At 31.0% G+C, this 23,396-nt stretch overlaps 1 protein-coding gene and 1 pseudogene across 1 annotated transcript; one reads left to right on the plus strand and one right to left on the minus strand.

Moving 5' to 3' along the window:
* Window positions 1-6,385: 6,385 nt before the first annotated feature.
* Window positions 6,386-7,783, plus strand: LOC127799224 (UPF0481 protein At3g47200-like). The gene has a single exon (XM_052333044.1). The coding sequence runs from the start codon at window positions 6,386-6,388 to the stop codon at window positions 7,781-7,783; it is 1,398 nt and encodes a 465-aa protein (XP_052189004.1).
* Window positions 7,784-21,823: 14,040 nt separating this feature from the next.
* On the minus strand, window positions 21,824-22,303 carry LOC127799225 (ethylene-responsive transcription factor ERF021-like; annotated as a pseudogene).
* Window positions 22,304-23,396: the final 1,093 nt, after the last annotated feature.

The raw sequence follows: 23,396 nt of genomic DNA on the forward strand, positions 1-23,396 counted from the left end.
AATTATTTTAGTGACGGATATCAATCGCTAATATATTTTCAATTTATTTTTTATTTTTTCAAATTCTTTTCTAAATTAATTTCATTTTAAATTTATTTTTTTAAACTTAATTTTAATAAATAAATTTAATTTTAATTTTTTTGTTTTAATAATTTAGCGACGGCCAGTGCCGTCGTTGAATAAAAGTAATTTTATTTTTTTTACTAAGAATTTAGTGTCAGAATGTTCCGTCACTAAAGAAAATTCATTTTATTTTTATTTTTATTAATTATTTAGCGATAGGAATTTCGTCACTAAATTTAATATATTAATTAAAAAATATTAAAAATGTTTAGTGACAGAATTTTTCGTCGTTAATTCCGCCACTAAATTTAAAAAAAATTAAAAAATTTGACAACGGAATACCCGTCGCAAATCTGTCACTAAAATTTAGTGATGGAAATCGTCTCTAATTAGTGACCAAAAAATTCCGTCACTAAATCATGAATTTTTTATAGTGGAATAACTTATTTGTGTAAATAGAATTTAAAACAAGTGAAGCGTAATCCTTTATTAAATGTTACAACTATTTATATGAGTAAATAAAATTTGAAAGATTACAATCATTCATATTTATAAATAAAATTTAAAATGAGTGAAAGATTATAACTTCTAGTTCATTAACTTAGATTTCTTGCTAAACATATCGACTATGTTACAACAAATTCTTTTTAAAATTCTCTCCAGAAAATCTTTTGAGTTTTGCTATATATGGTTTTGCTTTCTATGTAGCATAGATTTCTATTTCAAATATATGTGGGTTTTCTCCCCTCTGCTCTTTGAACCTTGTCTTAATTCAAGCAAAAAGAAGGTTTGGTACATTCCCCCACTCCACAAAAGAAGGTTTGGTACATTCCCCCACTCCACATTGCTTGAGTTGATGAGGGCCATAACGCAATTGTAAGTGGCTATATGAGGTCCCATTTTAGTCTATAATTTAGATGTAGTATTCTTACGATTACTACTTTTTCTATCGCATAAATTTGTGATTGTATCTCTAATGAGGGTCGGAGATAGTTTTAAATAAAAGAGTTTTGATATAATAATAAAGTTGTTTGAAAAATTATTAGCTATTATATAGTCATCAGTTTAAATCTTATTAAGTAGTTAATTTTTATTTAGGGTATTTTGGGAGGGGGAGGATTTTATAACACGAAGATATGGTGTTTGTTTATATAAAAGTATAAATAAATATAAATATCAATATTTTAATTTTTTTATTTATGTTTTAGTTCATAAATAAGTTATTAAGCTTGTAAATAATCATAATATATATATTAAAAATATTTTTTTATCTTTTCAATCTTAATTTTTTTTTGATATTTTAATTTTAATCTTAGATATATTACTTTAGATGTTATAGTTTTTTTTTTTAAATTTAATATTATTTTAATTTTAATTAAATATATAGATAAGATTTCAGACGAGTTTAAAGTTAGATGTGATTTGAGAAAATAAGATTGTATTATTTTTGTGTTTCAATTTCAAATTCATTTTCAGTTTTGTATTTTATAATTTTTGAGAATGTATTTTTTTTTATTATTCTGAAAAACTGTTTCTTAAAATATAAAACTAGAAAACGAGTTTATTTTGATTTTTTTAAAAATATTTTATTTAATAAATTTAATTATTAAATAATAAAATTAACTATTTTTAATGAAATTATACTATTAAAATAAAATAATAAATTTGATTAATGAATTACTGACATACATTTTATCGATAATTTATATTAAATATTATTATATAATACACTTAATAATATACTAAATGTTATACTATATTTTTAATTATAATATAGGTATAGTACATTTTTTAATTTTAAGTAAATATATAATTTTATTTTCAAAATTTATGAAAAAAAATTTCTATTTTTTTTTCTTTTTTCTTCTTCTATTTTCTCTGGTACCCTATATCTTCTCCATCAATGACGACCATCACTAGTTGCAGATTCACACAATTAGAGCCTACCATTTGAAATTCAAAGATAAGGGAGTTAACATATACAAAAATTGGCCAGATCTAAAAGTTGAATTTTCGTAGATCTAAAAGTTGAATTTTCGTAGATCTAATTTTTAATTTTTAGCCAGAAGTGAAAAACGCACTGCTAGTTGCCATTGGGCACCGACCACTGTGGCTAGTCGTTTTCGGCAATCAGAGACAACCACTCGACACCCAAAGGTCTATCGACCAATATATCAAAAAATCAGCAAGATCCATTAGCAAAATCTCCTTAGATTTAAGTTTAAACGTTTGATCAAACCCAACACCATATGCATTATTAATCGCCATCGGTCATCGTGATTGGTGGTTTTCAACAATCAGAGGCAACCACCCGACACCCAAGGGCCCATCGACCAACTTACCCAAAAACCTGCAAGAGAAGGAATATGAGAAAGGAGAGAGAAGAGAAGAATAGAGGATATAGGAGACAAAACTAGCAAGATCGAACGACAGGGGACGGTCGACGGCGATGATAGGAATGGCGAGCGAGATCGATGACCGAGGATTGAGAAGGAATGGGAGAGATGAGAGAAAGAGAGAGGGACGAGAAATTTGTGTGCGAGATTGGGGGGTTGATGGATTTTTTTGCGTTTTGGTATTTTTAGCGTGTTTTGACTCAAAACACTTTGTTTTGGGTTTCCTTTATAATTTTTATTTATTTTTAAAAATAGTAAAGTAAACACATTTTTAATATTTTAAAAAATTAAAAAGTCAAAATAGGTTGAAAACAATAAAGATAATGACATCCTAAATTTTTAATACATAAGCTGTCATTAAAAATATTACAAAAAAATAAAAAAATAATATTTTCATTTATTCTTTAAGGCAGCGTTTGTTAAAAGAAGTAAAATAAAATTATATCAAAATAAGCTTAAAATTCTATTCGGATCAAAATATAAAATGATCAAAATAAGGTTATGAAGCATTTTAAGATTTTTATTAAATTAATTATTAAATTTTTTAAATTACATGGAAGAACATATATGTCATTTTTTTTTTCTGTAAGAATTAAGATAAATTTATCTAAAAGGAGATGAGAAATAAATTTATTTAAAAAATTCAAATAACAAGTTATATTATTTCTTTTTTAAGAGTTAAAGGTAAATTTAATAAATACAATGAAAAATATTTTTATTTTTTTAATTTATATATTGAAAAATAAACAGTACCTAAATGAGGTGGGAAGTTGGAATTTAAAGATGAATGAGAATCTTTAACTGCAATGGGGGCTGAGTCAAGACTCCAGCGCTGTGCATGCAGCATGGATATTGGTTAATATCTAATCTAAGACTGTTGATTGCTGCCAACCCATTAATTTCTGGGTTTCACATGGGATTGGATTTTTTTTTTTTTTTATTGTAGGAATTCTGAAGTTCCAATACTTAAATTTTTTAAGAAGACCATCACCTTCTCTTTTATAATTTACACATTTTGATCAATCTGGCAACAGTCGAAAATTAGGTAAATCTAGATCAAAGATTCGTGTCTGTGACCGCTCGTGTAACAATAGTTGATATAAACCATGTAATATCACAATATTTTGAGAAAAATTAATGTCTTTGATTGAGATGAATTATGTATGATTTATTGATATTTTTTGAATTTGAGAAATTTAATAGAATAAATTAAAATTTGTATATTTTAAAATATGGAGATGATTAAGAATTTTTTGAAAATTTTAACAACTCGAAATTAAGATTGGTATAAATTTAATGGATTATACATTAATAAATGAACGAGGTGTGCAGCACGGGCGGTCGCGCATGAGGTGGCTGGCCGGGTGACGCAGATTTGATCCCGCAGGTGGGCATTTGCTGAAGGATTATTAATGAATTGCACATTATTAAGTGAAGCCAATCACTGGTCACGAACACTGTTTAAATTCTTAATTTTTTTATTATTTCCAATTGCAAGCAATTATAGCCACAAGAAATGGAAGTCATGTAAATAAAAAAACATTAATTGAAAGGAACGACGCATTAAACGAGGATATGAAAGGACATTAATTGAGATGGAATTGATAAATTGTAGGAGCATGCATGGTATTTTAAAATTGAAGTTCGTTGCCAAATTAACTTGTCAAATAGAGACGTGTGGCATGCAATGAGTGTCAATTGAGTATGGATTTAAATTGATTTAATAGTTTTGCAAATTATATGAGATAGCTGGTGAAAAGAAGAAGAAAGGAAGATGATTGAGAGTAACAAAATTGATGAAAAAGAAGAAAAACTCTATAAATAAAGCATTTTTGTGGAAGTTAAGTAATTGTAAATAAAAATTTAAAAGAAAAATTAAGAGTCGGTAATAGAGCAAGTCAGATCGTTGTAATTATAATTTGAGGTATGAGGTCTAATATTATATTTTAAAATGGTTTAATAATATTTAGTTAAAATAATTTTTTAACTTATTATATTGATTTTTTGTTATAATAATTCTAACATGTGGCTACGATATTTTCAACACTTAAAAGAAATCTATTCAAAAAGATTTATCAAGACAGTAAAGGCAAATAGTGAGGTTTAATATATATTTTATGTACAAATTTTATGATTATAACTTGTATGTAATGACAGGGAAGTGTGGCATGTGATTATAAATTTTAGGGATAAAACATAGATCATGTTGGGGTTCATGGGAAATCATATGGAGACCATCAAGAGTTTAAGATAGATGAGATTGGACAAGTCTGCATGCATAAATCATTTAATGTTTTTTTTTCAATGTTTGCTATGAACTTGATTTGCTATTTTATATATATTGCATTTGTTAAGTTTTAGGAGTCTCCCTCCCTAACTAACCATACAGATAGTTGGTGCCATAGTAAAAAAAATGCAGTATTAGTGGAAGTATCACCATCGGATGCGGTCGAGGAGCCATGAAGAGTATTTTATTCATGAATCATTTTTAAAATTACAAATTCTGTGTTGTAATAAAGTTGGGTGATAAATGCCATTTTGGATATTTCTTGGCAAATCTAATCATATCTAGTAAAGGGGTATTGGGTGTATGGTTGGATTTGTTTAAATTAATATATAATTATATGTACTTAAGGAAAGAGATATGTACATTGATCTATTTATAATTTCATCTAAATTTCTTTCGAGTCCCGAGAGAGAGAGGGACGTCACAAACTACACTATCCATGATTCAAACACACAATCTTAACATATCTAACACCTGAATCCGGTGCACTTAACCACTTGAACAATATAGAGAACTTTACGCATGGGATTGGATTTGGGAGCCATCACAATGAACCCCAGATTTTTAGGCCCATTATTTCTTGTATCATCATCAAGCATGGGAATGAGTATAGTACTGGCTTTTTTTGCAATTTCTGTATGTACACATGCATATAACTAACTTGAATCAACAAAGAATTTACTTTTAATTTTAATTTTTTGTTTTTGAAATGATGAAAACAAAATGTACATTTCCATTCTAGAGATTCTATGGACCAAAAACTAATAAAATTCATTAAAAGGGGCGTAATTTTGTAAATGAATTTCACATTTTGTCTATAAACAGAGTTAACCTCTCTTATGTAAACGAGAGTTGAGTTAATTCTTGAGGAGTTATGTATAATAAAATAATTTTTATATTTTATTGGCACAATATTGCCCAAATTTGAGGAGCAAGCAAGCTAGCTAGCTAGCTAGTTTGATGGTACCTACTGCTAATGGATTTACCATGGCATGGTCACCCGTGCTTCACGACGCCAGCGAAAACATTACCGAGAAGTGACCAAACCGTGGAGCAAGGTATAAACAAACCTGCTTCTCTTTATTCTTTTACTTTATATAATCTTCTTTTCACCTTTAATTAGCAAAGGAGCACGTCACATCACATCGGGCCATGCATAATCTTTTGTAAATGGATGGAAGATTCGCGACTAGTGATTGGCTTCATTCCCAGTCAAAGAATAATAATATCGAAACTAAGAACAGAGTTACTGCACTTCATGGCAGATTCATACACTAATTGCATCCCCTGCTAACTCAAGTCGATATCCCAACTGTAAGAAAACAACAAACGAAAGCATTTTAGTCCAAAACTAGATTTATCCTTTTCACATTCTTTATCTCCCCTTAGACATGTTCTTTACAACCAGATAAGAAAGCATATGATCTAATTCATCACCAGCTTGTAAGAAAAACTTGTTGGATAAAGGGATATCTTGTTCATCAATCTTAAAACAATGCCCATCGACTAGCCATTGTTGCGGAACACCGAACACCCCTCTATATATAGGGAGTCTCCCCAATAACACTAAAGCTACGTACGTAGCTACTTAATTAATTAGGATACGTAAGATTAGTGTGTATTTACTTTGTTCATATACATGGACACCATCATTATAGTGCAAACCGACGATGGTACGGCCTTGGATATGAGGACGATCGATGAAGGTGTGAACAAGGTGGCAGACATGGCTCGAGCTTCAATTTTCATGGTGCCGGAGAGGCTTCGTAAGCTGAACGAAACGGCTTATACCCCTCGCCTCTTCTCCATTGGACCTCTTCACAGCCACAACGATCCTCATCTGGAAAGCCCAGAAATTCAAAACATCAAATTGAGTTACTTGAATGATCTCTTGGCTCGCGTTTCTGATGATCCGCAGGATAAAGATCGAATCCTCGATCGATGTCTACATGAGATGGAAAACTTGAAAGAGGAGGCCAAGAAGTCTTATGCAGTCGACACAGAAAAAGCCAAAGCCTTGAGCAAAGAGATGTTGGTCATCGACGGTTGTTTCATACTCGAATTCCTCTACAAGCATTACAATATCGACAAGTTCAAGCAAAGTCGAAACGATCCTATATTCGGCAGTGTGGTGATGCTCAACAGTATCCAACACGACTTGATACTGCTAGAGAACCAGCTTCCCTTTTTCGTTCTTGAAAAATTGTTTCAACTCACCTTCAATCGGATTCGGAGTCATCCCCATTCGCTTACAGAATACGTTCATCAGTTCTTTCGGAAAGTGCTCAGCTTCAACGCCCCTTCACCATCAGTCGGAGGCAGTGTCGACACCACTGCCACAAGTAGTGGTGGGGGCGATAAAGAGAAGAAGGATCAGGAAGCAACGACGTTGTCTGCTGCTTCCAATCTCCATATACTCCATCTTCTGCACAGCTACTACCACCCTCCCCACCCATTAGAGGAGATGGACCATGCCAAAAATTACGGGGATTCGGCATCGAACCTCGACTTCGCCGGAGTGGACTTCGTGGCCGATGGAGATCATCAGTTCAAGGTTTATTTTAAGCAAGTGACGGGAATAAATTGGTTGTTTTCTAGCCCCGAATTTCATATTCCGAGGTTGGACATCTACGATTCCACGGAGCAAATCTTGAGGAATCTTATAGCCTTCGAGCAGTGTTGCCACGGCGTTGTCTGTTACATGACATCCTATGCGTTTCTAATGGATTTGCTCGTGAACACCGATGAAGATATCCAAGTGCTGGAGGATGCCAGGGTGATAAACAACTACTTGGGGGCGAGGCATGAAGCCACGAATCTATTCAACAATCTGTGCAAGCAACTGGTTCTGGAAAAGTTCTACTTCGCGAATACCTACAAGAAGGCGACCGACTACAGCGGACACCGGTGGCCGGCGATTAGGGCGTATTTTATACGGACATATCTGGCAACTCCATATGGTTTCATTGCTTTTGTTGCGGGTGCCATCGCTTTTGTCATTGAAGTCGTGAAATTCATTGACAAATATTTTGTCTAGCTGAATCATTAACCCTGCGCGCGGGCCAGCATGTGCATGCGGAAGACGTTGAAGATCAATTTCAATTTTCTAGCTAGATGGATGTGTCTTGGTTTTTGTGTGCGCGTAAGTTCAATGTTATTTTATTAATTAATTATTGGTCATGTATTGGCTATTTTGATTCATGTCATTAGTGTGGTTCGTGAATGGATTTATGTACTTATATTTTAAAGGTTAACTCCATTGTATTTGAAGTTTGAAAAATAAAGGGGAAATTCTACAATTCCTCCGCCAAAACATTTCTCTCTCTTAAAAAAGTCTTTTCCTTCTAAATATCCCTCTACTTTGGTATTAAAGCAAGGTTGTTTTAAAAGATGGCAAACAATGGTAGAGTCTACTCATTTCAATTTTCTCCTCCCAAACATCTATCTTTCTTAAAAAAAGTTTTTTAGCCTCTCCTCCCTAGCAGAAGATGGCCACTTTACCTCCCCTTCTTGAATTATTTCTCTGGCTTATTATTGAGACCGTGTTCTATATACTGGCGAGATGATAAATTCAATAATCAAATTAAGTTTCATCATCGATTATCAAAGTGCATTAGATGGGAGAAGCCTGAACTTTTTGAACCCCGATTAGGCTTAGTGCAATCGGGCTTCATTCAAATACGTCAACGACAAATTAAGGGAGAACATTTTCATCATTTGACATTTTCGATCATCCTCTCGATAACTCAATTGTTTATACTAGTAGCATTTTTCTATTACTGATTGTGTTTTGTTCTTTATTAATTTTAAATTAGTATAGGTGATCAACTTTTTTTTGGTTAATACCACACACGCATATATACCTTTGCATTTGTAATAATGAACTAATTAAGTAATTAGTTTGTTCTTGACATTCGTTAATTAGCTTAATTTTAAATTGATTATACTAAGTTAAAAATATGTATGTACAATTTACAAGGAATAAAAGTTTGCCTTTGGAACGGCTAATTAATTAATTAATCAATTAAACTTTGCCTTTAGACAACACTACAAGAAAAACGGGATTTAGCGATGGATTTTTAGCGACGGACATTTCCGTCGCTATTTTGTGACGGAATAACGATGGATTAATTTTTTTTTTTTTTAGAATTAGCAACGGATTTTAGCGACGGAATATTTTTTCGTTGCTACAAAAATAAAAAAATAAAAAAAATTATTTTTTTAGCTACGGAAATAATAATCCGTCGCTAATTTTAGCGACGGAAATAATTTTCTGTCGCTAAATTTTAATAATAATAAAAAAATAAAAATTAAATTTTTATATAGCGACGAAATTTGTTTGTGTCGCTATTTTTAGCGATGGAAAAAAGTTTCCGTCGCAATATTTTAAAAGAAAAAATTAATTTAATATTAGTTTAAATAATTAAAATAAAATTTTAAATTTAAATTTTTTATTATTAAAATTTAGCGACGAAACGATATTTCCGTCGCTAAAAATAGTAATGGATATAACTTTCCGTCGCTAAATTTTAATAATAATAAAAAAATAAAAATTAAATTTTTATATAGCGACGGAATTTGTTTCTGTCGCTATTTTTAGCGACGGAAAAAAGTTTCCGTCGCATATTTTAAAAGAAAAAATTAATTTTAATATTAGTTTAAATAATTAAAATAAAATTTAAAATTTAAATTTTTTATTATTAAAATTTAGCGATGGAAGGATATTTCCGTCGCTAAAAATAGCAACGGATATAACTTTCTGTCGTTAAATTTTAATAATAATAAAAAACTAAAAATAAAATTAATAAAAAAATTAAAATTAGCAACGGATTATTCAAATTCGTGACTGATTTATCCACGGATTCAATATTCTGTCGCTACCTTTAATTTTTAATTATTTTATTTAATTAATTTATAAATATTTAAATTTGGAATAAATATTTAAATATACATTTAACCATGAGATGAATATTAAAAAATTAATTTATAAAATTTAAATAAATATATTAATATTAAAAATCATAACATTGCTAAATTCTAACTATATCAATTAAATGTATAATAATTAATTATTTGTAATATTTATTAAGTGTGTACAAAATGTAAACAATAATGGGCTTGTAATATTTATTAACTATGAGAATTTTTTGCTAAGCTAAAAGGTTTAAAAACCATAATGGGCTTGTTTTTTTGCAGCTTAAAAGCTGTAATTTTTAACTTTTAACTTAAAAAAAATGGTAATGTATTGTTTGTTTTAATTTATAGAATTATAACTTATAGCTTCTACTAGCTTTTAGAAGGGGTAGAAGTTGACTTTTTCAAAGATAGGGTACCCCAGCTTTTACATCTTTCTGAGAAGTTGTAACAAATAAGTTCACAACTTATTTTAAGTTATAAACTATAATTTCTTTAATCAAGTTGCAACAAACATGACCAATATATGAACGACATTGTGTCTTATACTTGATAACAATATCATATGTCACTATCTAATATAAATATTATGTACAAAACATTAATGTGGATCAAGAAAAAAATAAATATATCTCTTTATCATTTGTCCTCTCTAATTTTATCTCTGACTTGTAGATGAAATTCAACAATTTGAAACTCGCTGTGTTGATCAGATGGGTTCTGCCATTAGTATTGTTCTATTCTATAATTGAGAATCCTAAGTTCCGTGGATGTTTTTAATTTTTATTTTTTAATTTTTTTTATGAAACTCAAAAATTACCCTAAAAATTTATAAATGTTATGTAGATTTTGTTTAATATAATTTTTATTTATAGAAAAATTAATTTTTTAATATAACAAACTATTAATAAATAATTCAATATATCAAATTAATTTTTAAATAAATATTAATTTAAAATATAATAATTTAAATTATTTTATTATCACATTTTAGATAATTACAGTAAGATTTTATTTAAGTTATTTAATAATAAAATTTTATTTAAAATACATTATTTTTATTAATTAAATAATTATTAATATTATTTTTATAAGTTATATTATTTTTTATATAATTAAAATATTAAAAATAAATAAATTCAAGAGGCAAGAATTTATTTTAATAATAGTTTTAATAATAAAAAAATTAAAAAATACATTTTTAGATAGAGACGAAATTTATTTTCTATCATTAATTTTACCGATGGAATTTATCTTATGTCGCAAATATTAGAGACGGAAATAAATTCCGTCCATAAAGTTTAAAATAAAAAATAATAAATTAAATTTTGCAACAGATTTAATATTCTGTCACTACTTTTAGCGATGCAAAACTATTTCCATTGCTAAAAAATTAAATTTTAATTGTAATTTTTTTGCTTTTGAAATATAGAGACGGAAATTTTTTTTTGTCGCAAATTTTAAAAATAAAAAATTAATATTTAATACGAAATCAAATAATAAAAAATAAATAAATAAATAAATTTAGTGACGAATTGTACGAGTTCGTTGCTGATGTAGATATGGAACTTTCAATCTGTCGCTAAACTTAATTTTTATTTATTTATTTAATTAATTTATAAATATTAAATTCTATAAGAAATTAAATATATTAATGTATATTTAATTAAAAAAATTAAAAATTTAGATAAATATATTAATTTTAGATAAATATATTAAATTTAAAAATCATAATATTACTAAATTCCAAATACATTAATTAATATATTTCATGTGCATAAAAATAAAACAATATCGAGGAATTACATTATATAGAAAAGAGTTTATAAGCTATCTTATCAATGTCTTATTCTCTATAATTAGGAGAATTATATAAAAATAAAACAATTAAATATATAATTAAGTCATTCACAATAAATAATAAAAAATAAAATATTTATTTAATATATTTATGTAGCGGTTGATAAAATGAGCAAGATAAGTAAATATAAAGATAAGTTCGAAATAGTTTTCGGACTAAGATATTGAATAATGGTTTTCTCCCTTAATAGTTATACTAGAAAAAAACTATAGGGGGTTAATTTTTATTTTTGAAGTTTAAGTGTTATGAATAAAATATTAATGTTGAACAAGAAAAAAATAAATATATTTTTATATAAATTTAAAAATTCTAATTCATATCCCTCTCTCTTAATTGGCAGTATTTGTTAACCACTAACTATTATTTGTCAACAACCAACTATCAATCACTTGTCGTTATCACCATTATCTTTTTCCTCGCACCATTAGTTGGTGTCGCAACAAATTACCTCATGTTATTAAATATTATATCTTTGTTGTTTTGTTGATCATCATTTCACTTTTTTTCTTTGTATGACAGTATATCGTTAGTTTTAAATATTTATGATTTTTAGAATTTTTAATTTTATTTTTGTTGTTTACTACTTTATTGAATCAAATTAATTAAAATTCGATATAACCTCTTTGTTTGTATGACAATATATCGTTAGTTTTTAAAATGTATTATTTTTTAATTTCTAATTTTATTTTTGGTTTTTACTACTTTATTGAATGAAATTAATTAAAATTCGAAATAATCGAATTAATTGAATCAAATTAATAAGAATTATCATTTTTTTAAAATTTGCTTCTATTCAATTAATGTTTTTAAAAAAAATTAGTTTTTTGTTTTCAATTATATTTTTTAGTTAAAAATAATCTAATCGATTGGATTTTAAGACAATGATTTTTTTATGGTAATAAAATGACGTCGTTTTTGGCCTATCACACAATTTTTCAGCTTGTTCGATTTTTTAGCTTATTTGGTTTATCGGTTAATTCAATTTTAATTAATTTTTTTATATGTTTGTTTGGTTTATTGAATCTGTTTAGTTTATGTAGTCTATATTTAGTTTTTTCTATTGTTAGTTAATTTAATTTATTTGGTTTAATCGGTCAAGTTAATTTAGTTTAATTTCTCAATTCAATTTATTAATTTTTAATTAATTTGATAATTGAACCGATTGTTTATATACCCCTAATAATGAGGGAAACTCTTTATATATGAAAGAGAAAATAATCAAAATTTTCTTCTTTAAAAAATTAAAGACTACTCAACATTCAAAATATATAAAGAATATTGTTATAATATTTTTGAATTTTTTTTATCTTTTATAAATTTTTTATTAAAATAGTATTTATAACATATCAAATTAATTTATTATAATTGTTAGATTTATAATATAAGTATTTTTTAAATTAATATTAATTTAAAATACAATGATTTAAATTATTTTATTATGATATTTTAAATGATTATAATAAATTATTAATAAAATTATTTAATAATTATCATAATTTTAATAATTTTATTTATTATTATAATTTTACATTAATATAAATTTTATTAATTAAATAATAATAATTATTATTTTAATAATTTTAATATTACATAAATTTATATATAAAAATTATTAATAAATAAAATTTATTAATGAAAGAGGTGGGGAACTCCCCGCCTCTTTCACTCCCCCCGGTAAACCCCTCCTTTCCCTTCCCCCCATAAAACCCTCCCCCCCTGCTCTCTCCCTCTTTCCCTCTTCTCCCTTCTCTGCATTACCCTCTCTGTATTACCCTTCTCCCCCTCTCTCTCTCTCTGGTTTCTGTTGATCCCAAGCGTCTCGGGTGGTGGCCAATAGTCTTGCTGTTTTAATCGCAGACTCTCGCGGATATATAATCAGCCATAAGATTTGGAGGTTTTATAGATATATAGATGTAGCTAGTGTGTATTCGGAAGCATATATTCAGAGGAATTGGAGCTTTTATATTTATATATATAAATAGTTATAGAAGCAAGCAAGCAATCTGGGGGCAAAACGAAGACGAAGACGACAAGATTATTGGTTCTGGAATCAATGTTCAACTCCAGTAAGTCTCCATTTATTCCATTCTCCCTTACAACCATAGGCATAGCTAGCCGTTAGAAGCGTCTATAACACCTGTTGAACATTGATTTTGGATTTCATTTTCTTCAATCAGAGAGAGAAGGAATTAACCTGTGCACATACATACATGTATAATGCTGTGTGGATGATAACAACTGTATAACCCACCCATGCCATCGTCGCTGCTTCTGCATCGCTCGTCGCATCCTTGCTGCACACCGTCGTCGCCCCCCGCCACGTCGTCGCTGCCCATTTCCAAAAGGTCCCCCCTCTCTCTGTATATATATATATATATATATATAGATTTACATGTGTGTTTGCTTCATTTCTGTATTTGGTGTTAATTTAATTTAGTGTTAATTTAATTTAGTTTAGTGTAAATTAATTTAGTGTTAATTTAATTTAGTTTAGTTTATGTGTAAAGATATGTGTGTTAATTTAGTGTATTTGATTATGTTTATGTGTGTATCTAATTTTGTATTTGATTATTCATTATGTACATTTTATTATGTGTATCCTATTATTTTGTGTATTTTTTATAGTGTTTTATGTTTTGTGTACATTTGATATTTTAAAATTATTAATTTAGTATATTATATAGATATACGTGCGTGCCCGTATGTGTTAATGTATATTTGATTATGTGTGTTATTTGATTATGTATATAGATATGTGTGTTAATTTAGTTTAGTGTAAATTCATTTAGTGTTAATTTAATTTAGTTTAGTTTATGTATATAGATATGTGTGTTAATTTAATGTATTTGATTATGTATATGTGTGTATCTAATTGTGTATTTGATTATTCATTTGATATTTTAAAATTATTAATTTAGTGTATTATATAGATATACACGTGCACGGGTGTATTATTTGTGTCGCTAAAGTTTTAAAAAAAAATTAATATATTTTTTAATTTACTTCAGCGACGAAAAATTCCGTCGTTATAATTAATTTAATAAAATTCAAAAAAATTCGTAGCGACGGAATTTTTCGTCGCTATAGTTAATTTTAAAAAAAATTTGAAAAATATTAGCGACGGAAACTTCCGTCGCTATATTAATTGAATAAAAAAATTCTAAATTAATAGCGACGGAAAATTTCCGTCGATATAGTTAATTCAATAAAAAATTTAAAATATTATAAATTTCATAAAAAAATTCTAAAATATAGCGACAGAATAGTTCGTCGCTAAAAAGAAGAATTTCTTTTTTTAAAAAAAATTGCGACGGAAATATCCGTCGCACCATTTAAAAAAAATAAAAAAATTCTTTTTTTTTAATTAGCGACGGAATATTCCGTCGCTATATTTTAAATATTTTTTTAAAAAATAATAGCGACGGAATTTTAAATTTTTTTTTTATAAATATTACGGCGGAAATATTCCATCGCAATTTTTTTTAAAAAATACAGTTAGCGACGGAAATATTTCTGTCGCTAAGAAGTTGCTAAAATAGCGACGGATCCGTCGCAAAGAAAATTTAGCGACGCAGACTTTAGCGACGGACAGTTTCCATCGCTAAATATATTTTGCGACGGAATTTTGGATTTAGCGACAGAAATATTCTGTCACTAAATCCCAGAATTCTTGTAGTGCAAGGCGAAGGACGGACGTGGCTAGCTCAGCTGGTGCTTCAATTTTCATGGTGCCGAGGAGGCTTTGTAAGCTCAAGGAAGGTGCTTATAGCCTTCCTCTCCACTGGGCTCTTCGCTGCAGCGATTCCCATCTGCAAAAACCAGAAATTCAGAACATCAATTTTGAGTTACTTGATCCGCGCACAGATCTGCTTGCTCGTCTTCTTATTCTCCACCGTATGTTATTCTTAATCATCTTCTCCTTTATATTAGTTTTGGTTGATGTTCCTCTTAATAATTATATTGATAAACTTACTTTTTGTCATTTTCTTTCTTCTCTGTTCATTCTCTTCTCTTCTCTGCTACAAGTTCCCTTTTCTTCTTCTTCTTCTTCTTCTTCTGTCGTCAAATCGTCCGCCTCCTTCGCCCACAACCAAATCTGGTCATCGCCTTCGCCGCCGACACCCTTCTTCTTCCACCACCGACCGCGTCTTCTTCCAGATCTGATCGCCGCCACTACCGCTTGCATAACTGCGACCATATTTTTTTTTGTTTCCTTCTTTTTCTTCTGCTGCCCTCTTCCTTCAATTATATAAAATTTTATTTTATTTTTTTTGCTTGGAATTGAATTTTATTTTTATTCAATTTTTTAAATACTTCTTAGTATAGAAAACGAAAATAAATTGTTTTCAAGATAGATTTGGTAATTTAATACTTTTTTGAAATTATAAATAAGAATTTTTAATTTTGTAATATAAAAAGAGTATTCTTGTCAATTTTATAATAACAATTATTTTTTCTAGATAATTTTGATAATTCATTTTTTTTAACTTCATACTAAAAAAATATATATATATGTATACAACAATAACAACAACATATCCAGCCTTTATCTCACTATGTGGGGTCGATTACATAAATTCTAAACTTCCATGTATTTCTATCTTTTGTCATATCTTCATTGAGATCCATACACTCCATATCAAACTTTAATGTCTCCCTCAAAGTCTTCTTAGGTCTGCTTCTATCTCTTTTTTTGATTAATTGTTCCATTTCATCAACTCTCCTCACATGAGCGTCTCTTGGTTTCCTTCTCACATGACCAAACCATCTTAGTCTAGTCTCTCTCATCTTCTCCTCTATTGGCACTACTCCTATCTTATTACGAATAACTTCATTTCTAATTTTATCTTTTCTTGTATGGCCGCACATCAATCTTAACATCCTCATCTCTGCTACACTCGTCTTTTGCTCATGTTGGTATTTGACTGCCTAACATTTTGAGCCGTACAACAAAACTGGTCTTATAGCTGTCCTATAGAATTTTTCTTTCAATTTTAATGGGATTTTACCATCACATAACACCCTCGATGCATTTTTCCATTTTAGCCAACATGCCTTAATTCTATGTGTGACATCCTCGTGAATTTCTCCATCTTTTTGAATCACTGATCCCAAATATCGAAAATAGTATTTTCTTTGTAAGATTTGGTCTTCCAATTTTATTATAACATCCTCCACTCTTGCATTCTTACTAAATTTACATTCCATATATTCTGTTTTCTTTTTGCTTAATTTAAATCCCTTAGATTCTAAATTGTTTCTCCATAACTCAAGCTTAGTATTCACTCATTCTTTTGTTTCATCCACCAACACTATGTCGTATGCAAATAGCATACACCATGGCACCTCTGTCTGAATATCTTTAGTGAGTTCATCCATTACTAAAGCAAATAAGTATGGACTTAGTGCAGAACCTTGATGCAATGCTATTGTAATTTTAAACGGTTTAATATCCCCTTCGCATGTTCTGACCATTGTCTCTGCACTATGATACATGTCCTTAAGGGCTTGTAAATAGGCTATTCGGACTCATTTCTTCTCTAAAACTCTCCATAATACTTCTCTAGGGACCCTACCATAGGCCTTTTCTAGATCTATAAACACCATATGTAGGTCCTTCTGATGATCCTGATACCTTTCCATTAGGCGCCTCAGTAGGTATATAGTTTCCATTGTTGACCTACCGGGCATGAAACCAAACTGATTTTCTGAGACCTCTGTTTTTTTTTTTTCTGAGCCTCTGCTCTATTACTCTCTCCCAGAGTTTCATGGTATGGCTCATTAACTTAATTCCTCTGTAATTTTCACAGTTTTGAACATCTCCTTTGTTCTTATATATAGGGACTAAAGTACTCTTCCTTCACTCATCTGGCATATTTTTTGATTTAAGAATCGCGTTAAATAATTTCGTTAGCCATGAGATACCTTCTTCTCCCATGCATTTCCATGCTTCTATTGATATATTATTCGGTTCCACCGCCTTATGATTTTTCATATTTTTTAATACTTGTCTTATTTCATTTGGACTTATGCGTCGATAAAATGTATAGTTCACGTTCCCTTTCGGAGTTACTAAGATGTCCCAACCTAACTCTTGTGTCGCCATCATCATTGAATAATTTTGTGAAATACTCATTCCATCTCTCCTTAATCGCTCTCTCATTCACTAATACATTTTGATTTTCATCTTTTATACATTTCACTTAATTTAAATCTCTTGTTTTTCTTTCTCTTGCTTTAGCTAATTTATATATATCTCTTTCTCCATCTTTTGTATCAAGTCGTTTATATAGATTCTCGTATACTTTTGACTTTGTTTCACTAACAACTTTTTTTGCTGCCTTTTTTGATTCTTTATAATTTTTTTAATTTTCTTCATTGTTGTAATGATATACAGCCTTATATGTAAAATAAATAGTTTAGATTCTAACGTAATCATCTACGTAGAAAAGTGGGAATTATTATCTAAAGGAATTTTTAACGAATCTTAGAAGTCAATGTGTCAAATTTTGTTTGGGTCCACTTTTATCTGTAGTTAGTACGAGATAATTCCTACCAGGAGGTACTATTAGGGATGGCAATTGCAACAGAAATCGTGGGGAACCGAACCGAAACCGAACCGGTCAATGTGGTTAAAAATCGTTTGACTGGGTAATGGTTTGGTTCGGGGAAAAACCAAATACTGTTTCAATGGGTATGGTTTGGTTATGGTTTTCACTAAAACCAAACCAAAACCCGAACCGAAACCGAACCGAATCGAATATATATATAATATATATTATATACAACCCCGCCCACCTGAGGCTAGCCCATCCCAACCCAATTGTCTTACTTGCAAACCCTTCTCCACTTCTCTTCTCCTTCATCTCTCAACCTCACTCTCACTCTCTCTCACCCTCGCTGCCTCTCGCTCGTTCGCCCGCCCTCGCCCTCGCTGGATCTCTCTTGCTAGGGCTCGGCCCCTGCTCTCGCTTGCCCTCAATTTTTCTAACCTTTTCTGCCTTATTTCTCTTGCTCCTCTGCTCCTCGGCTACATGAATTCTAGACTTCCATGTATTTTTGTCTTTTGTCATATCCTCATTTAGATCCATATATTTCATATCAAATTTTAATGTCTCTCCCAAAGTCTTCTTGGGTCTACCTCTACCTCTTTTTGTGACTAATTGTTCCATTTCATCAACTCTTATCACAGGAGCATCTCTTAGTCTCTTTCTCACATGACCAAACCATCTTAGTTTAGTTTCTCTCATCTTCTCCTTGATTGGCACTACTCCTACCTTATTACGAATAACTTCATTTCTAATTTTATCCTTTCTTGTATGTCCGCACATCCATCTTAACATCCTCATCTCTGCTACACTCGTCTTTTGCTCATGCTGATATTTGACTGCCTAACATTCTGAGCCATACAGCAAGACTGGTCTTATAGCTGTCTTATAAAATTTTTCTTTCAATTTTAATGGAATTTTACCATCGCATAACACCCCCGATGGATTTCTCCATTTTAGCCAACCTGCCTTAATTCTATGTGCGACATTCTCGTGGATTTCTCCATCTTTTTGAATCACTGATCCCAAATATCGAAAATGGTCTTTTCTTTGTAATATTTGGTCTTCTAATTTTATTATAACATCATCCACTCTTGTATTTTTACTAAATTTGCATTCCATATATTCTGTTTTCTTTCTACTTAATTTAAATCCCTTAGATTCTAAATTGTTTCTCCACAACTCAAGCTTAGTGTTCACTCATTCTTTTGTTTTATCCACCAACACTATGTCGTCTGCAAATAGCATACACCATGGCACATCTGTCTGAATATCTTTAGTGAGTTCATCCATTACTAGGGCAAATAAGTATGGACTTAGTGTAGAACCTTGATGCAGTCCTATTGTAGTTGTAAATGGTTCAGTATCCTCTCCGCATGTTCTGACCCTTGTCTCTACACCATGATACATGTCCTTAAGGGCTTGTATATAGGCTATTTTGATTCATTTCTTCTCTAAAACCCTCCATAATACTTCTCTAGGGACCCTATCATAGGCCTTTTCTAGATCTATAAACACCATATGTAGGTCCTTCTGATGATCTCGATACCTTTCTATTAGACGCTTCAATAAATATATAGCTTCCATTGTTGACCTACCAGGCATGAAACCAAACTGATTTTCTGACACCTTTGTTTCCTTTCTGAGCCTTTGCTCTATTACTCTCTCACAGAGTTTCATGGTATGACTCATTAACTTAATTCCTCTATAATTTTCACAGTTTTGAACATCTCATTTGTTCTTGTATATAGGAACCAAAGTACTCTTCCTCCACTCATCTGACATCTTTTTTGATTTAAGGATGGCATTAAATAGTTGCGTTAGCCAGGAGATGCCCTCTTCTCCCATGCATTTCCATGCTTCTATTGGTACATTATCTGGTCCCACTGTCTTATGATTTTTCATCTTTTTTAATGCTTGTCTTATTTCATTTGAACTTATGCGTCGATAGAATGTGTAGCTCACATTCCCTTCGGAGTTACTAAGATGTCACAACCTAACTCTTGTGTCACCACCATCATTGAATAATTTTGTGAAATACTCATTCCATCTCTCCTTAATCGCTCCCTCATTTACTAAAACATTTTGATTGTCATCTTTTATGCATTTCACTTGATTTAAATCCTGTATTTTTCTTTCTCTTACTTTAGCTAATTTATATATATCCCTTTCTCCATCTTTTGTATCAAGTCGTTTATATAGATTCTCATATGATTTTGACCTTGCTTCACTAACAGCTCTTTTTGTTGCCTTTTTTGCTTCTTTATAATTTTTTTGATTTTCTTCATTATTGCATTGATATACCGCCTTATAGCAAGTTTTCTTATTTTTAATTTTCAATTGTACCTCTTCATTCTACCACCAAGACTCCTTAAGGTTAGGGGCTCTACCATTTGTCTCTCCAAGGACTACCTTTGCCGTGCTTCTCAAAGTATTAGCCATTTCTTTCCACATTTGGTTTGTCTGTCTTTCTCCATTCCATTCCCTTCTACCCCTTAATTTTTCTTTGAAGATTAGTTGTTTCTCCTCTTTTAAATTCCACCACCTGATTCTTGGATTTTGTTTTATGTGATTTTTTCTCTTTCAATTTCTTACTTGGACATCAAGTACTAGAAGTCTATGTTGAGTAGTCAAACACTCTCCCGGTATCACCTTACAATTCCTACAACATAACCGATCCTTTTGTCTCATGAGGAAGTAATCTATTTGGGTGCTTGAGGTGATATTTTTATATGTGATTAAGTGTTCGTCCCGTTTTTTGAACCTAGTATTGGTTATAATGAGCCCATATGCCATAGTAAAATCTAGGATAGATTTACCCTCATTATTAATTTTCCCGAATCCATACCCTCCATGTACCTCTCTATATCCGTTTTCGTCTCTACCTACGTGCCCATTTAAGTCACCTCCTATAATCACTTTCTTTCCTCTTGGTATCATTTGTATGAGTCCCTCTAGGTCCTCTCAGAATTTTGTTTTTATCTCATCACCTAACCCCGCTTGTGGTGCATATGTACTAAAGATATTCATAGTCATTCTTCCTAGACTAATCTTCACTATAATAATCCTATCCCCTATTCTCTTTACATCCACTACCTCATCTATTAAGCTTTTATCCATGGATTAAACTAAAGAAACCATGATTAAACTGAAACCGAATGGTTTGGTTATGGTTTTAAATTTTTAAAATCAAATGAGTAATGGTTTGGTTTTGGTTTTAGTAATTTAAGTTTGGTTGATTATAGTTTTGACAAAAACCAAAACCAAACCGAACCATTGTCAACCCTAGGTACCATGTGTAAGGAAATTAATTATATAATTAGTGAATAAATTAATCAATCTAAAATGACCCAACATGCAAGAGAAAGAAGACACGTACACAATGGGAAATGATGACTCCATTACTATAGCACAAACCATAAACATATATATATATATATATATATATATAAGGTTGGCTCCACAAAATATTTTAGTCAAACAATTAATTTTGTCTATATATTAATTTAAACAATATCACCACACAGACAAATTAATTTTGTCAATTCATTTTGTAATATTAGCTATTTATATTAGTGAACAATTAATTAAGATCGATACTTTACATTATCTATATATATATATTCTTAGTCAAATTAATGGGGGTTTACATCCTGAATTTAATTTAAGTGTCCCAAAGGGAATGAGCAGCCATTTCGTTTTCATCCCACTCATCGCTCTTCTCAACGTCGCCGGAGAAGAGAGCGATGGGGGTTTACACCCGGGCATCTTCCACAATGAGATTGTCCGTCAAGCCCATCCACATTTTCGGCGAATCCAGGGGCGAGTCATTAATTGCCTGAATTTGGCTGGGAGAAAGTCCAACCGTAACGGGTCCGCTGGGAGCCGAACTGGAGCCGCCAACCTCGGCCTCTCCGGCTGGCTTCTTCATTCGCAAAGCCGCCTCGTGAGCGGCCATGAGAATGTCCTCGGCGCTGTAGCTCGCCGGGCGAGGAAGACTTCTGGCCAGCTACGAAAAATTTAGCCGCTCCTCGTGGCCGCGCAGGTGCAATGCGGCTGCGTCGTAAGCGGCGGCCGCCATTTCTGGCGTCTCGAAGCTTCCCAGCCATATCCGGGTCTTCTTGCCAGGCTTGCGTATTTCGGATACCCACTTGCCCCATTTGCGCTTCCGAACTCCCCTGTAAATGGAGCTAACTTCCCCGCCGCCGCCATGGAAATTGCTCGACTGTTGCATGTGGAAGACAATATAAATATATATATCCACATGCATGTATATATATATATATATAAATGTGTGTGTGTGTGTGTGAATTAATTTTCAGTCCAAAAGTGCACCGTCACTGCCTGCCGGTGTTGTAGGTACTTTGGTACGGCCTGCGAGTCCGCCGCCACCACTTGACGGCGACGGCATGCATTTTCAACACACTTAACATTTTGTTTCTTAATTTCTTTTAGGTTTACTAGCTACAGTTTAGTTGACTAATTAACTAATGAGAGAATTATCCAGCTGTTAAAGAACAAATCAAATTTATTCTACACGTGATTTTATATATGTTTCTACATTGATGTCATGTCATACATTAATTTCAACCCTCTCACAATAAGTATAAAACTGAAATATTATTAATTCATGGAGTTTATACAACCTCCTCAATCTACAGTCGACCGGCGGTGGGGAGTTTCCTCCAATCAGAAGTTGACCTAATATATACGTTAGAGGGATTCTTACAGCCGGCCCAATTTGACTATCAAGTCTGATCTAAACAGAAAAGGATATCAATATTAAACAATAAAACATGTCCATGCCTGAGTTGGGTTTTTCCACTTCATTAGGGAGGTCTTTTTTTTTTTATTTTAATAAAATGATATTAAAGAGAATAGTTAGAGCCAAAGGTCTTAGAAGCCAAGGATTCATGGGGCTGCAAATTCAGCTATCCAATAAAAAGTAGAATGCAATATATAAACAACTGAAATCAAGCCCTAATCCAAAACATAAGTAGGAAAGGCGACAAAATCCAACAATTAACACAAGAAGAAGGAGGTCCTGACGAGTAGATATATATAAGTGGCCATCCGATGGCTTCTAGTGTGATATAATCTTTTCGGTTTTGCTTTCTATGTAGCATAGATTTCTAGCTATTTCAAATATATGTGGGTTTTCCTCCCCTCCGCTCTTTGAAGTTTGAACCTTGTTTTCAGTTTAACTTCAAGCAAAAAGAAGGTTTGGTACATTCCCCCGCTCCACATTGCTTGAGTTGATGAGGGCCATAACGCAATTGTAAGTGGCTAGTCAGGTCGGAGATGGTTTTAAATAAAAGAGTTTTGAT

The sequence above is a fragment of the Diospyros lotus genome, chromosome 4 (assembly GCF_014633365.1).
Source record: "Diospyros lotus cultivar Yz01 chromosome 4, ASM1463336v1, whole genome shotgun sequence".
Taxonomy (NCBI): Eukaryota; Viridiplantae; Streptophyta; class Magnoliopsida; order Ericales; family Ebenaceae; genus Diospyros; species Diospyros lotus.